This window comes from Scatophagus argus, chromosome 8, assembly GCF_020382885.2.
Source record: "Scatophagus argus isolate fScaArg1 chromosome 8, fScaArg1.pri, whole genome shotgun sequence".
Taxonomy (NCBI): domain Eukaryota; kingdom Metazoa; phylum Chordata; class Actinopteri; family Scatophagidae; genus Scatophagus; species Scatophagus argus.
The window spans coordinates 20,346,224-20,362,979 of record NC_058500.1 but is presented as its reverse complement, the minus strand read 5'-3'; the positions used below and the strand labels follow the sequence as shown (position 1 = coordinate 20,362,979).

Sequence of the window (16,756 nt, the reverse complement as noted above, 5' to 3'; positions counted from 1 at the left end):
TCCATGGGTTGTTACTTGTTCTGTGTCATAATTATTTCATGACATTACAGAGCCTTACAGAGCAACAGCTATTTGAACATGACCTGACTTTGAAATGGAAATGCAAAAGAAGCTCTGAGATAACAAGTAGTTGTAGTTGGACAGTTGGAGCCTATGTTGTTGTCACGTGGCAGCCAAAGTTGCAACGGCTTGCTGTTTGAAATCACCTACAATACAGGTAGAGTACAAATTCATATTTTGACATGATGCACTAAATGAAAAGTGAAGGAATCACCAAAGTTATTAAAGTGTAACCCTAAAAAGTTTCATGAGCTCAGAAAAGCAACCCTGTTTTCAGCTTTGTGGTGATCTATATTCCAGTTCTCTTTCAGAGAGTTTTAAAACTGTTTATTGAGCTTGAGTAGGAGGAGATTTTTTTTCAGCACATTTAGAAAAACTGCCTTCAGTTTCCAACAAACATTCAAATTCAGTGCATCTGGAGATATATGATTTTCACTGGACATGAAGGGCATGAACAATTATAATCTGAAAAGTAACTAATAACTAAAGCTGTCAGACAGATGTAGTGTTCCAGGACAATTCAGTACAATATGTACCTCTGAGATGTAAAAGTATAAAGTTGTACAAAACAGAAATACTCAAGTAAAGCACAAGTACTTCATATTTGTATTTGCTTTAGTAAATGTACTCACTTATATTCCACTAGTGGTTTTGTCAAAACAGAGATTGATGGGTTGAAACATACCAGTGATGTTGGGGAAAGTTGAGTCAATGGCTCACAGCAAGGCAGTACAAGAGAAAGACAAAGGGAGGGTCAGCTTCATTAGACGATCTAATGAGAGCAGCAAGGAAAAGGAAAAGGACCACAAGAGAGACAGAATGACACTAAAGATAAATATATCAATAAAACAAGTGAGGGAGAAATTCAGAACACATTATACCAGACTAGCAAAGGTTCATCAGACTTTTGATATCATTTGAATTTACCAGCCCCATCAAATAACTTATTGATGGTTCCTTGTTCTATAACAACAATAATTAGATGACTTGTTTAAATTGTCATGAGTACACAACAACCTAAGGCTCCTATAGCAACTATTATTTGAAGCAAATAATTTTACTGCATAGCAAAATCATCAAATGTAAAAAGTATGGATAACAAAAAACAAGTTGGTTTCCTGAAAATTATTGAGGAAAAAGACTTTACAAATACCTCACATCTAGTACACTATGTGCAGCTCGTCATCTTTTGCCAAATTATGTCACTTGTAGCACAGTTAAATTTAACCGTTTTGTACAAAAATAATTGTCTTATAGTTTAAACTTTTTCGCCATCAATATATTAAGATCATTAAGAAAATGTTCGCGCTATTAAATTATAACGTTTTCTAAAAATAAACCCCATTTCTTTACATCAGAATTTGTGATACTTTGATCCTTGGTCTTATGCTAAAAAAATGTCTTTTCATTGCTGGCATCACTCTAGATGTGTTTCTCTTTTGTTTTACTGAGGAGGACAAATGTTCAGAAGTGACTACAGCCTTTCACTACTTCTGCTATCTGCTGCTGTCAGAAACCTTCAACTCATTTTGCACATCAAGAATGGCTGTCTGTTTTGCTTTATATTATTAAAGACATCATCTTTCCTATCAGAAGTGTATTGTAGACAGTGTAAAATGCACTATAGAAGCTGGTTTTCTTTATAAGATGCAAAATAATACATGCCTGGAAAATAAGTGTGGCAGTTTTTATTTGTATTGATACTCACCTTTAACATAAAAATATCAAACAAAAAATCTATTATTATGGGTTTAAAAATCATGCTTGACAAGAAAGAAAGAAAAAAGGACAATTTATTATGCAACAGAAAAAATATTCACCTCTATTTAGGTGGCTGGGATTGGTCAGAGGAAGGCTATGAATGACTGGGGAGAGTCACTTTAAATCCCTAGTAACAAAGAGGATGGCTGAAAGCATTCTGAATAAATGTGTTTATTTAAATGCTTTGATTACAGACTCCAAGAGATGTATGTGTGATTGCCCAAGCAGTGGCCACTGTAAAAACACCTGAGAAACAGAAAACACAAATCCTTCTGAGTACTGCATTCTGACAAATTAGGTTGCACAGAAACGTGAATATTTTATGAGTACTTGGTGAGGACACTAAACTGTCAACTGTGCTATTGTCAAGATATTACAACAATGACACTGTAGTAGGAATAATAAAATTGAGATTTAAAGCAAACCTTTAACACTCACTTTATAAATATCTTAAGGTCTTTTTGTGATGTTTTCTGCAGTTGTAAATGGGTCAAAGTCTATTCTCTGTTTTTTATGAAAGTGACATCTTGAGCTATACAGCTCAATGTCAAAATGAAGTGGTGCAGAAAGATATTTTCGCTGTTGGCCTTTTGCCCTCATAAAGTATTTATATTACCATTGGAATCAATGATAGATATTTAATCTCGTTTCTCTGTGAATAACCTTTTGACCTGGGGCAAGAGCAAGGAATGTGAGTTTGAAAAATAGAAAATAAAAAGAGAAATGAAAAACCATTCTTCTTGTTCTTCTTCTTCTTTTTACAATATAAGAGAGTCTATCTTTCTGTCAGTGTTTCTGGACTCCGTTTCCTTCAGTGGTGAGCTTCTAGATCATTCCAGCCAGCCAAGGGGGGAGAAAAAGTCCAACAGAACCCAGTATACACACCAATACAAACATCCAGAGGAAAATCCTGTCAATGACCATGGCCACATACTTCCAGTCCTCCTTTACCTAGCACAGAAGAGAGACAGCAGAAAGGGACATTTCAAATTTCACACCACACCACCTTCCTTTTTACCTGCTGTCAGTTTTCACCCTTGATTGATTTCTCTCGAATGGCTGATTTTTCCATTATGAAGCAGCTATCTCCTAAATGTCAGTCAATCTTGCTTGTCTCTTAAGAAAAACTCAAGGTCAAATTACTGAGGTCCCCTTGTTTCAAAGACTTTCTAAGACCTTTTCTGGCTGGAGATAGAGAGTACATTGTCGAATTGACAATGACTAGTGTCAATGAATGCAGTAACTTATAATTACAATACATTTTCACTAATATATTTCAAAACAATAAAGAAGAGATATGTAACTTTTTTACACAGCCAAACTAACAGTATGATAGGCTACATGACTTGAAATCTCAGTAAAATTAAGTGATGGTCATTTTATTCTTGGAAACTTTTGTGTTAAATAAGTAAATATTACCACAATTCATTAAGCAGACAGACTGTACATTGTTGGAACACTCCATGTTGGATTACAAAGCACAGCCTGTTGTGTTGAAGTGCTGAGAACTTATATGATACTGAATATGGAATCTGACAAAGTCATTTAAGCCAAATTAAGTTGCAACAAGATTTTTGAGACAATTTTAACTTAAAATAACAGTTTGAACTTGAAATAATGGCTGTGATTCAGTTGTTATATCCTGAGTTTCCTGAAAATTAATTTAGCAAAACTGAAACTAGCTGCTGATGGCAGAAAACTATAGCTGTTGTTAGACAGTTAGCTCAGTTAGCCGTACAGCAGGCTGAATCTACACAAAGCAGACTGGGAGCTAAATAAATAATATAATCATAATAAATTCACATGTAAAGCTGTCTGCAGGTGACAGTGGTGCATGGATGAAAAGCAAATGCCAAATCGCATAAAATGCCACATCATGCATAATGTTGGTTTACATAAATGTCTGTCAACTCACTGAAAAATCTGCATCTTCTGCCCTGAGATGATCAGCAATATACTGGACTCCTTCTATGGCACGTTGCATAGTTGGCGAAATGGTCGGAACAATAGTATCCTGTTGGGTACTTGCGTCTTTTGTGGACTCTGTTGCTTTGAGCGTTTCAGCTAGTTGATCTGAAGGAGATTGTTTCTTCATCCACCCTGCGATCCCAGTGACCTCAGGCCCTTCATCATGCAGACAGCAGTACTGGAAGCTGCGGGAACGACACCGATGTCCAGCTCTCTGAGGAAGCTCTTTCTGTTGGTCAAACATTTGCTCTACACTAAGGGAGCGACCATTAGGGGCCAATGAGTTGGAGTCTTCCCTGGATAGACTGCGAAGTGGACCCAGTGGCAAAGTTGGAGGTAAGGACAATTGGGAAGAAGATGAGGCAGCGGAATTGTGTCCACGTAGGGGTTGCTTCTCTGAGAGAACCGAATAATGACCAGATCTGGACTGGCAGAAAATGTTCAGTGAGTGATCTTCCTTGTTGCAGTCCCCAGGAGGAGAAGAGGGTGGAGAAGGTGAGGAAACAAGGATGCTTGGACTCTCAGATGGAGTCTTCGGGAGTGTATTCTCTACCTGGCCCATCTGTCTCAATCCTGTCTCTATGCTCGTCCAAAAGGCCTGTGAGTTGCCAGTTGCAGATATGGTGGCAGGACGGTGCATCATCTCAATAAGCTTTTTGCAGTGCTGCTTGGCTGTGCCTGGTGGACGCTTCATGAACAGAACTCTGGGAACAAAGTCTAGGAATACTCTGCGTACCCAGTGAGGCATGCCATGGGTTTGTGGTGATCGGTGATGTACATTTAACACAAAGACAGTAATTATTATGGAAAGCGTGACAAAAACCATAGTGAACAACAGATATTCACCGATCAGTGGAATCACCAGAGATGTGGATGGTATAATCTCTGTGATCAGAAGGAGAAATACTGTGAGGGAGAGTAACACTGAGATACACAAGGTGATCTTTTCTCCACATTGTGATGGCAAATAAAACACCAGAACAGTCAAACAGGAGATAAGAAGACAGGGAATGATAAGGTTAATGGTGTAGAACAACGGAAGCCTCCGGATGATGAAGTAGTAAGTGATGTCAGCATAAATCTCTGTGCAGCACTCATACTTTTTGGTATTGTACTTGCCAACTGCATTGACAATGACCCATTCACCACTCTCCCAGTAGTCCATCTGATCCACATCGCTGGCCATGCTAATCAGATCGATTTTGGCACGGTCATATGTCCACGAGCCAAACTTCATCTTGCAGCTTTGCTGGTCAAAAGGGAAAAAGGTGACATCTATGCTGCATGACGACTTGTAAATAGCCGGTGGCATCCACTTTATCTGACCGTCATAGAACAGATGTGCCTTTGTGAGGTGAGTTACCGCAAAATCACCATCAGCACTGCATGTAAAGAACAGAGTATAAGAGGGAAAAGAATTGGAAACATTTTTCAAAATGTACTATATTTTCATCAAAGATAACATTCTAAGATTTAAATTCTGGCTAAGATCCCAAGCAATACATTTTAGATGACAAAATTTTAAACCAAGTGGACATTAAATCTTAACTCCAGTTTTGTTTTTAAAATTTTTAAAAAATACCTTATCCAAGGTCAAGAATAAACTTCACAATAAACTCACACTCAATACCATCTAACCTTCATTAAAAAGAATGGCCTGAATACAGTGGTTAGTATTACAGCCAGTGATTTCTATTAACTAAAAGCCAGAAGTTAATATCATTTTTTTGAATAACTGACTAGCCTGAAGGAGAAATGATGGAGCTTTCTGGTATCTTGTGACAAGTGCAAAGCCTACAGAATGTTTAGTGTTGAATCACTTTTGTTCTTTAAGAAATGTAATACAAAATTCAGTAGAAAAAATAATTTGATAATTATTTATTATAATTCTAATCCTTTTATTTTTTTACTCCCCCTCTATGTGTTTGTATAAACTCAGATTTATGAAGACACAGATACCGATGACACTCATATTTACATTTCCAAAAAATTAGATGTGCCACTCAGTGAAGTCAATGCTTGACACTCTAATCTCTGCTGATAAACACTGTCAGACTGACCCATCATCCTCTCTTTCTTCTCCCATCTCTATAATCTGATTAATCTTCTTGTAATACTCTCACGTCATCCAGCCCTGCCATTACACACCTGAGCACCACTCTTAACTTCCTGCTTCGGCTCATCATCTGACCCAGCCCACCCTTGTTGTGTGCTACACTGTCTATGTTGTCTTTTCAGAACATCTGCCTGGCCCTCTGGATTCCTTGCTTTTTGCCCAATGTAAACTTGTGTTTTGACCCCATAAAGATTGTGTATTTAGCAAATTCTGTCATGCCTGTATCTGATACACTTTTTCATATGGCTGATTTCCCTTATTTAGAGTCAGATAACTGCAGGTTTACCTCAGGCACTGGTACACTGCATTTTATCTGAGGTAATTTGAAACATATCCAATGACATTTAATTTTCTAAATCGCAGCTTAATGTATTGCACCGTACAATGTACCGAGCTTTCTTTGTCACCACATCCATTAAGGCTGACCTTGTTCACATTTATTTTAGTAAAATTACTCTATGACATTGGCACAGGACAAGATGTTTGGCACATGTTTGGAGTTTTCCCTCCAGTCATACCATCTGTTGGAAATTAACATCAAATCAAGATCCCAACATTACTTGCTTTATGAGAATTTTTTTCCTTAAAAATGGCAGCATTTAAGATCTCAGTATCTCTGACAATTTTATGTAAACAACTTTACATGAAAACATGCAAGCTATTGATACAGATACTCACTTGTTGTAGAGGACAATATCGGGTCTCCAGATGATTTCTGAGGGAATACGGATGGAGGTGACATTTTCGTATTCCTCTGGGTTCCAGCGTAGTTTGTAATCATTCCATTCCTGTAGGAAATCATTAATCATATTTATATACTGTAGCTTTGTATTAGATTGTATCTTTAGCATAGATTTTGTCTTTCCTCATCGCATACTTGCTTGACCCAGACGTTTGTGGTCATCATCTGGTTCTTTTCATCCTTATTTCATGAAAACAGAAGAGAAAATTATTGCGACATTCATATTCATCATATTTCAAATGAATTGTATGTCAGTCTGGGCTTTATTTCTTTGATTATCTCATTTTGTAGTCATTAATTTTCAAACACATACATAGACAGATTGTTGTGTAATACATCATGAAAATTATTATGCAGTGCTTCAGCCAAAAAAAACAAAAAAAACACCCTTGCTGTACTGTATCTGTTGCTGTGCTGCCACTGCTGGTAAGTTGTTTTCTCCGACTCTAAGTCATAGCAGTCAGTGAACACTCTGCAGGAGAAGACAACTTCACCCAGAGTTGACTTTCACCACCAGGCATGTGGAGCAAGTACTGTCACCTAATTGTGTGTCAAAAACCCAATGAATCATCCCTGCAATATTGCAGGCTGTACGTATTCAGTCGTGCAGCTGCATCAGGTCACTTTGCATGTCTCCAAATGGCTGTTATGTGTTATGAAGTTTACCCCAGTTAACCCTTCAAGATAATTTGTGTAAAATGTACATGTGTTTAAAACTCCAGACAGTCTGTAATGCAATTAAACCTTAGGGAAAAGAGAGAATAAAGATGTTATTTCATTGAGACCAGCTGTGACTGGGTTGTTGTTTAGGAGAGAGTTGTGAATATTTTCTGCCACTGTTAGCATACTTGACAACTGAATTTAATTTAGGAAAATAATTCATTCTCCTCTGTTGTGGTTTAATTTCCGCCGATAAGTGATCTGTATATTTAAATTTATCCCTCTTGTCAAGTGTAGCTTTGAGCTGGTTGCTACTGATATGATCAAAATGAGTTTAACATATAAGACAGAAAGAAAAAACTGAAAAAACATTGTTTACACAAGTTCATCATAACAGCACTAGCAAACCTGTACCTAAAGAGACCAAAGTGATATTTGCAGGCAAATTTAAAAGCTGTTTAATGTGCTGACATTAGCAGTACAATCTCCTTGGTGAATGTCTTTTTCTCCCTTTTGGTTTATGTTTTTCTTTACTCAGTGGAGAACACAGGTTGAGCAGATATGTATGCTGTAACAGACAAAATAATTTTAAAATGGTGAAATCCAGTCTTGGCGACTATTGAAATTTAACAAGGCTGTGATGTTTTACTCACCACATCAATAAGCTGGGCAATAGAAAGTCCAAAGTGAACAAGTACTGTGTCTGTACTGTTTTCCACAGGCCGGGAGAGCTTATTGTAATGTGCAAACAGGTCCTGGAGCAGTCTCTCTTCAGCATGGGCACGAGGTCCAACTTGGGAAAATACTGAAGGGAGAGAAGAAGAGATTAGAAACATATGGAAAGCTTTACTATAGACTCATGACATGGCTGTTAAGTCTGTTCAGGAGTTAAAAACAATACCCTTAGATCTTTGCTAAGACTTCATCTATTTGCACATACCTCAGTTAAAATTGCTACTCCTTCGTGCATGCTTTACTAGTGCTCTTTTCTGACCAGTTTGAATCATTTCTCTTTTCATTTGTATGAAACAGATACTGTGATCTCAGTGCATAATATTATATTGAATATATTTGCTACTGTCTTCAATGTATTCATCTAAAATGGATTTAGCTGATGTGGTCATGCACCAGTAAAGAATCCACTGTTGTGGAGTGTAATCTAACAGAGGGGTGACCTCTATTATACAGGTGGCATATGGTTACATGAGACTGTATCTGAGTGATGAGACAAACAGAGAGGGGAGGTGTGAGCAGGAGATGAGAGAAGAAAAAAAGAGGAAGGATGAATCCGAATCTGAGGACATCCGATGTGTCTCTGAGCAGACGTGCTGATGGAGCGATCTGTCTCATCCCTCCCTCACCCCTTCAACCCTCGCCCCCTCTCGGTCTCTCCAGCTCGGTATTTCTCTGCCTCGGCCGCTCTAATGGACCAACTCAATCACACATACCCTCTTTACAATCAGCTCACATAGCACTGAGGATGACCTAACGAGGTCTGGGAACAATTAGAGATTGGGACCATCCCAAGGCACTTACAGTACAATGTCCATTGTGTTTCAATCATTTTTTCATATTCAATTAGACATTTTTCTTTTCCTGACATTGGGCATCTGTGCAGGTAAATCAGCGGCACAGCAATACATCACTGTGTTATGACAAGGCCCTGCTGCACATCTCAATGCCTGTATGAGGAGCGTATTGTTTAGGGCTTCTTATACAAAATATTACTAGTGTGGAAAGAGGGGTGTTTTTTAATTATTTCATTCTAACAGAAGATATGCAATTGCACAGGGAGTCTATCTATCTATCTGTCTATCTATGATAAAAATGCTCTGCTATTCTAACAGGGACACAGATGTTGTTGTCATGCTGCTGGCCTTCCTCACAGGTCCTCCTACCCACTCAATCAAAGCTGATAGGCTCTCCTTCAGTTGCCTGAAAACTGGCATCCTCAGTTTTTAAAGGCCTGGGATCAATATCTTATTAAATGGAGGTATTTTCTTTTCCCCTCACCTTTTCTTCCTGTTTGCAACTGAATCTGTTTGACATGTCCAGATGCCCAACAACCTTGAAATGTTTCTGGTTTCAAATGAGAGAAGCAAACACAGGCACCATTGTTTGATCACATCAGCTCAGAGTGAAATCTGGTGAATGCAGCTGATATTAAATAAAGAGGAATGCTCCAATGGGTTCTAAAGCAGCCGTGCAACTAATGGATTTAGATGGGGAAGCTTGCAGGGTGTCCTGACTTTGACAATGTGCAGGTCAGTCACAGCAGTAATATGTTGGACAAGTTTAGTTCTGTGTGGTGTGCCTTACAGGATACTGTGAAGAGCACCGGTACTGACTGTAATGCTACCAGTCACTTAGAAAGAAAGGAAAATATCATCTTTTCATAGTGACACTTTTTATGGTTGTCTGTCATATAATTATTAAACTTTATTTTTCCCTTTTCATTTTTCAGAATATCAAGTTTCCTCTCCATTCCATTCTCATGGATGCTTTTCTTTCTTGGTATACCCATATGCTCTCACAATTTATCTATACAGAAAATGAAAATTAAACAGGATGATTTATGTGAATAATTTTGAAAAAGTATGACAGTTATGGCAAATAATGTTTCTAATAATGTTTATTTGCTGATGTGACAGCAAAGCACAAGCCAAACAGTTCCATCCTGCTTAGTTATGGAGATGTGTCAGAGCTACTGGACCCAGTTCTGTCCCCATTTGATCAATGTGCTCTCACAGGCCAATAATGCATGAGCAGCAAATATCTGCACTTGAACCAGGTTTAAAGCTTGGTACCAGGTCACTAAGCAACCAAGTGAGTATTTACCTCAATAATAAATGAAAACTACAGAAAACAGCATTGGTTTTTTGTGTCCTTAAGGCTGTCTTTTGGCCAGTGATTATGTTTTTCATTCAATTCATTTCATTAAATCCTGAGCCTCATAATGAATAATGGGAGTGGAACTTAAAAAGGGACTGTACAAAAACATTAATGTGGAGGAGGACTCATTATATTTATTATTATAAAAATATATATATAAAAATATTGCCTTTTTCAATATTTAAAAACAACAACAAACTAGAGAACAAAAGTGGAGAAAATACATTTACCAAACACCACTGCATGGTCCGAGCATAAACTTTTCTAGGGTGCTGATAACTGCATTAGTTTTGTCCCAGAATTAATAAAAAATATATATAGAATTTGTAATGAGTGAAGGCTGAAACATCTTCAGCTGCTCCTCCAGTAAATACAGACTATCCACCTTTAACAATTTTTACACAGTCCCTTATGTTGAAACAGAAAATGAGAGCTCGAGCAACTGTAACTGACACAAAGGGAAATCATTTACCTTGTGGACAAAGAGTGAAGAAAAGTAAACTCAAACATCTGTATAAATCCATGGCTCACTTAATAGTTTCCAAATCTATGAGAAAATTCTCTCTGGTTTCTGTCGGATGTCAGTCATCTATCCTGTAAAAGAAAGTCTTCAGGAGGCTCAGATTAGGTTAAACAGCCAGAGGTTGTGTTGGTCCTTGTCAGCCCCGGGCCTGGTGTTCCTCTTGGTTCCATCTGTCTGTCCCTTTAGTAGCTCGTCTGTCCAGTCTGAGTGTCTGTGCGAAGAACCACAGATGTGGAGTTTAGTTGATCCAACACTTGAAAGTCCCTCCTCACTCAACTGGAATCCTTCATCCAAGTGTGACTTATCCCTCTCTTCTCCACCCTCCCTGTCTACATTACTCCCTCCCTCACCTCATCTCTCCGCCTCCTCATCTCATCTCATCTCTCGCTCTCTCTCTCTCTCTCTCTCTCTCTCTCTCTCTCTCGCTCACACACACACCTCATTTCTCTCTTTGCCTTTTCTCTTTACCTCCCACTTATTTTCTTTTCTCCCTGTTCCAGTTTTCTGTCTCTCCTTCACTTTTTCTCTTGAAAAACAGTGAACTTTGTCTGTGTGTGTTTGTGTGTGTGAAGAAAGTGTATCTGTTGAGATTTTCTTACCAGTACAGTATACATAAGCAGTGCTGGGTTTTTTCTTTTCTTTTTTTGGGGCAGATCAGTTATTTGTATGCGTGCTACAATATATTCCAGTGTCTGTGTGTGTGAATGTGTGTGTGCACACTGCAGGTGTCTGTCAAAGTCCAGTCTTGTAGAGTGCCAATGAGTCATGGGACCTGGATACTCTTCAGTCTTCTCCCTGCCCTGTTTCCCAGGAGCATATCATCCACAGTCCCTCCTTCCTTTATCTTGCCACTCTCTTTTCTCTTTTAAGCACCCTCGACCCTCACCTGCAGTCAGTTTTTTTCCTGTAATGTCTTTCACACAGACAGTTTCCTCTTTTTCTGCAACCTCGCTATACTTCTCTGTCAGTCTGCTTTACAGCTTTTATACGTCAGTGAAGCTCAATGCCAAGACTGGCCATCTATTGAGACAGTTGCGTTTGCTTGAGGTGTGTTTACTGTTGTCCTGCATCATTTTTGCTTTTCCCCAGCAATGCCAACATGTCATGTTTTGATGACACAAAGGGAGAGAATAACATGAGACACTTAAAAAAAACCTTGACTTAAGAGTCATGTTTACTTGAGTTTGGCTGAGACACAAATTTGCCTTTGACTTTTCAACAGATCATTCTGACTGTGTTATATGATAGAGTGCAACTAAAGAGGTCCAGGCTTAGATATATTTTGCTGCTGTAGATGTCTTTGTCAGATATGTTTCTATTCAATACACTATGAGCCCACAGAGAAAAGCCTCCGCAGTGCACACATTGATTTTTTCTAATCAAAGATGTGTCTCTCTTGATCTGATGATGACTAACGGTGACTTGACAGATGAAGAGATTCCTCTCACCGCCGGTGTGTTGCCACAGCGCAGATGTATGTTCTTACCATCTGAGATTTGATAGCCGATTATTTGGTTGGATTCCTGACAGGAGTCCAGCAGGAATTTGTAAATGGGACAACACCACAGCTGGGGGCCACTGGAGGAGGAAATTGACTAAAGTAAAAGTAAAGGGCAGAGTGCAAATAGGCTACGTACAGCCTTGGTAGTTTATTTCACGCCCACATGTAGACACATATAAGCTCCTTCTGTGACCACCTCAGCTGATGAAAAGCACCCTCTGAGCACTCTTTAAATAGTAAGTGAAGATAAGGACGGGCAGTATTCACCTCTCGCAACAGGCTCCTTAATAATTCAACTAGTCCTGACATTGAAAATGATGTGCTGATCCCCAAGCAAGCACTTTGACCTCTGCTTCAGATGGTCATAACTCAAACACACTTGCTAACACTTCATGTGCCATTTTTTTAAAGAGGCTGAAGCAGGCAGCTGCCTCTGCATCAACCTCATTTGTACTTTGCGTTTAGTGAAAATCATCAAGTGTTAGCACGCTAATTTACTTAACCAAAATGATGAACGGAGTAAACAATGTCTGCTAAAGACCAGAATATTAGCACTGTTATTGCATTAACTTCAGCATTTAGCTCAAAGCAGTCTCACAGAGCCACTAGCAACGGCTGTAGACTCACTTTAAACTGAATCGTTATGTGGTAATCGTCATGCATATTATTCTCATATTTGTGTTATTTGTAGAAAAGTTAGAAAATCCTGATGACAACTGGTCCTATCTCTTTGTTGCCTTCAGCTGATTTCAGCTCATTCACCAGATGTGAGAAACCAGGGGGGATGATACAATGTACTCACACAGGCAATATTATGTTTGGAAAGTAATGTAGATGTCATTTCACTCTGTGCATGTTATTTTATATGGTAAAAGTGATTACGAATTAAAACAGACTGATACAATTGAACAAGGTTCTCCTTGTTTTGGACCTCTTCTTGGCTGGAGCAAGCAGATGGAATATAAATTATTCAGCAAATTTTATGATTATTAATAATTTATCATTATTGTTATTAATATTGGGTCACTATTAAAAATGTAAAAATGTACATTGGTGACGAGTGAATAAAGAAATTTGTATAATTTAAATAATCAAGCTTTGGGATGTTGATACCAAGACTTGGGACTTCATAATGATGTTGTCTCAACTGGGCTTTACTGATGTTGATTACCTCAGCTTTAGGTGATGATGGTTCTTAAATTCATTCTTAAAGCAGAAAAGTGGCCGAGTTAGTGATACTTTCTGCCACTGAAAAGTTTGGTAACTAAAAGTATAAGGCAACTGGCAAACCTTAAAAAATGCATGCATGTATAATCCAAAACCTTCATGAGCCAAACAATGATAATGACACTGTCTATCCACAGTAATGAACCACATACCTTTACAGTTCTCTCATGGAATGAATGATATTACATCATGATTTTAAGATTTTTACCACTGAGTAGTACTTCCTCACACGAGGACTTAAGTTACCTCCAAGGTATCATCAGCAAAAGTCATTTTTGCTTGGAGTTTACAGGAGCTAATAAGTAAATGTGGAATAGAACAGCTCCACTGCAAATCTTCATATGCAGCAGAGAAGGTTTTAACAAGGACTTGTTTATTGGATGAGAAAGTTGGGTGGCCTTCATTGGCAGTGAGTAGGGAACAGCACTGCAATCAGCTTATTTAAAAATTACTTCTTGGCAAACTACATGGGTATCTTACCTGCACCTTAAACCATGGGTCAAGTTTGCACAGTACAAAAACCCAAAACTATGTGCATATTATTACAGAGACTTGGAATCTGGTTTTTAAATACTATGCTTCACAAAAGTGCAACAATTTAGAAATTTTCAAAATTAGAAGCGCTAGTTCATTAGTGCAGTTTAGAAACCAATTCACTGGCTTGGAGCAGTATGAATATATGTGTTTTCTTTGACTGCTTGGTATGTGCTTTGTTGTATGTTTAATGGATGTATTTTACATACTGTTATATATTTATATGCCATATTTTATTCAAGATGACCCTGAAAAGGAGAGCCTGCTCTCAGTGGCCCTTTCCACATTTCAATAAAGGTGTAAAATGAAGTGAACATAATCTGCATCACATAATGCTTCTTGTAGTCCACTCAGTTCTAAATGTTTTCGTGTAAAGTCTCGGACATTTGACTTTTTATAAAGGAACGTGGATGTTTTTTTATTTGGTCATTTAGCTGAGGCGTTTTGTGCCCATCCAAGCTTTAGAGTTGCTCTATGGTATATGGTGTGTAGGATTTAGTGGCATCTGCGCCTTGTCTCACCCCAATTTATGTAGGGGGCCTTGCCAATAAAAGCACAAAATTATTTTTCCTGCGCTTTCTAGACTTCTGCACTGACAGAAGGCCTTAACCCTCTGTGAATATAAAACGAAACAACGAAAACATAAACATGAACATTATATTGCATTTGTGTCCCTAATCCCCTGAAATCCTACACACAGGATCTTTAACAATCCTCTCAGATACTTGTAGATAAATTTGCATGTATATGACGACAACAATAGTGGGAGGTTGAGCTATAGATTTCATGTTAATCAGACGTCTGTTGGGGATTGAATCATAGGTGAAAACAGTGTCGCTATTGATGGGTGCCCAAAACCCAGTGAAGCATCTGTGGTATTGATCAAATCACAGAGTACATTCCCACTGAAGCCAGCTTCTGTGAGGAGCTCCCTGGAACAGCCCGGGGATCTGAGATCACCAGGTCAGCTAGCAATGATTCACACAGCTCCCTCTGTTACACACTCCACCTTCATACACACAAACCCACACAGACGCAGGGATTCATCCCATGCATACATAAACACCTAGTCTGCTAGGACTGCCAAGCTCACCTGTCAATCATGGCTATTGCTTGTTTAAAGAAGAGGGGGAATAAAAACCCATCTGCACTTTTCAGGATTGTATCTGGAAAATAAAGCTGTTTCACATTTATTTCTCTGCAAATGCCTTGAGGTTATTTGAATGAAAGGGTGGAGTCTCCTGTCTTAAATAATAAAATTGTTGCCTATGCTGTCACAGTCTTTTCGTCAAGTTTGCTTTTAGGGAGGAAGTCAGATTGGATGGCACCTGCCCCCTGAAGCAGTACACGGGTGTTGAAGTCATCCTGAATGCTGTGGGCAAAGCCAAATATTGACATAGTCAGGTGCCAACTGTGAACCCACCTGCAACAGCCCAGGGGTGAGCAGAGATGGCCAGTGAACAGGTACCAGCAGAGATGGGGCATCTGCAGCCTCTGTGAATGCCATCTGTTAGCTATACACACACACACACACACACACACACACAAAATGTCACTCTCTCTGTTGATCTCCTACAGGATTACACTCACATTTTTTTTCTGAAAGACATCAAGTATTATTTTTTTCTTTCTTTGTTCCTAAAATATGATTTAACGACAGTTCAGTGCTTCCCTTTTACACTGGATGATGCTGATGCTGGAGGTTGATCACTGCTGTTTGAGATCAATCATTTTTTGATTACAGTGGAAATCAATAGGCGCAAACACCATTAAACCAAATGATGCTGTGTCCAGGAACATATTCTGCCTTTATGTGTCTATGTGTTGTATTCCATTGATATTTAATCGATTGATCATCAGTATTAAATTACATACCCATTAGAGCTGCATTATAATGGTGTTCATGGAGGTCCCTTATATACTTAGAGCATAATTTTGTCATGTCAGTGTTGGTGCTCTACACATTAGAGAGGATTATTGAAGGAAGAGGATATTTATCCTCAATCCCACAATCATAAATTCATGTTTTCAAATTGAAAGGACATTCATTTTTTGATTAAAATGAAAGAAAGAACAATAGTCTCTCAGCAGTTGCCCATCAGTGTAGGTCAGTCATCAGTCAGAATGGATTAAAAAAAACTGAATGAATCACCTTGGTGAAGAATTTTATTTTATTTTTCATTGGCTTGTACATTTGACATGTTTGGATTTTTTTTTTTTGGCTATGTTCCCAACAACTTCTTTTCACATGCAGTTTTTGTTTTTTGTTTTTTTTTTTGCCATCCAACATGACTGAGGCCAATTCAAATAAAATATTTGTACAGTAGTCATGGTGGTACCTGTTCATTTTGAAAACAAAAACAGAAGTTATGCATTTATAAGACCCAGTCCTTCCAACTCTCAACTGACTTACGGTGAATGTCGGAATATTATATGTTTTCATATTTTATAACACACCCCAACTACGGTATGTACATTAAGCATTAAAGCTTTGCCCTTTCCTCTGACTCAGAATTAGTTATTCTATATGGACATATTCAAACATACCTAGCAGAAGGCAGGTTGACTTGATGTTCCCAATACTGAAAAGAAAACCTTTAAGGATAGAGGATCTTCTTCAGTCTGCACAGAGCTTTATTGATACTCCCACCAAATCAAACCATCTCAAATGCACTTGGCACAGAGAAAAAGTTTGAAGTTTGAATATTTTAAATTAATTTGTTTAAGCTGTTACTAGAACACACATGAAAATTTCCTTATAGTAACTACACT

At 38.3% G+C, this 16,756-nt stretch overlaps 1 protein-coding gene across 1 annotated transcript; it reads right to left on the bottom strand.

Moving 5' to 3' along the window:
• Positions 1 to 677: 677 nt before the first annotated feature.
• On the bottom strand, positions 678 to 11,004 carry LOC124063714 (neuronal acetylcholine receptor subunit alpha-2-like). The gene is made up of 6 exons (XM_046397646.1): positions 10,672 to 11,004; positions 7,961 to 8,112; positions 6,783 to 6,827; positions 6,584 to 6,693; positions 3,737 to 5,171; positions 678 to 2,772 (listed from the first exon to the last, which is right to left on the bottom strand). The coding sequence occupies exons 1-6, from the start codon at positions 10,721 to 10,723 to the stop codon at positions 2,647 to 2,649; spliced, it is 1,920 nt and encodes a 639-aa protein (XP_046253602.1). The 5' UTR covers positions 10,724 to 11,004; the 3' UTR covers positions 678 to 2,646.
• Between the last annotated feature and the right edge of the window lie 5,752 nt (positions 11,005 to 16,756).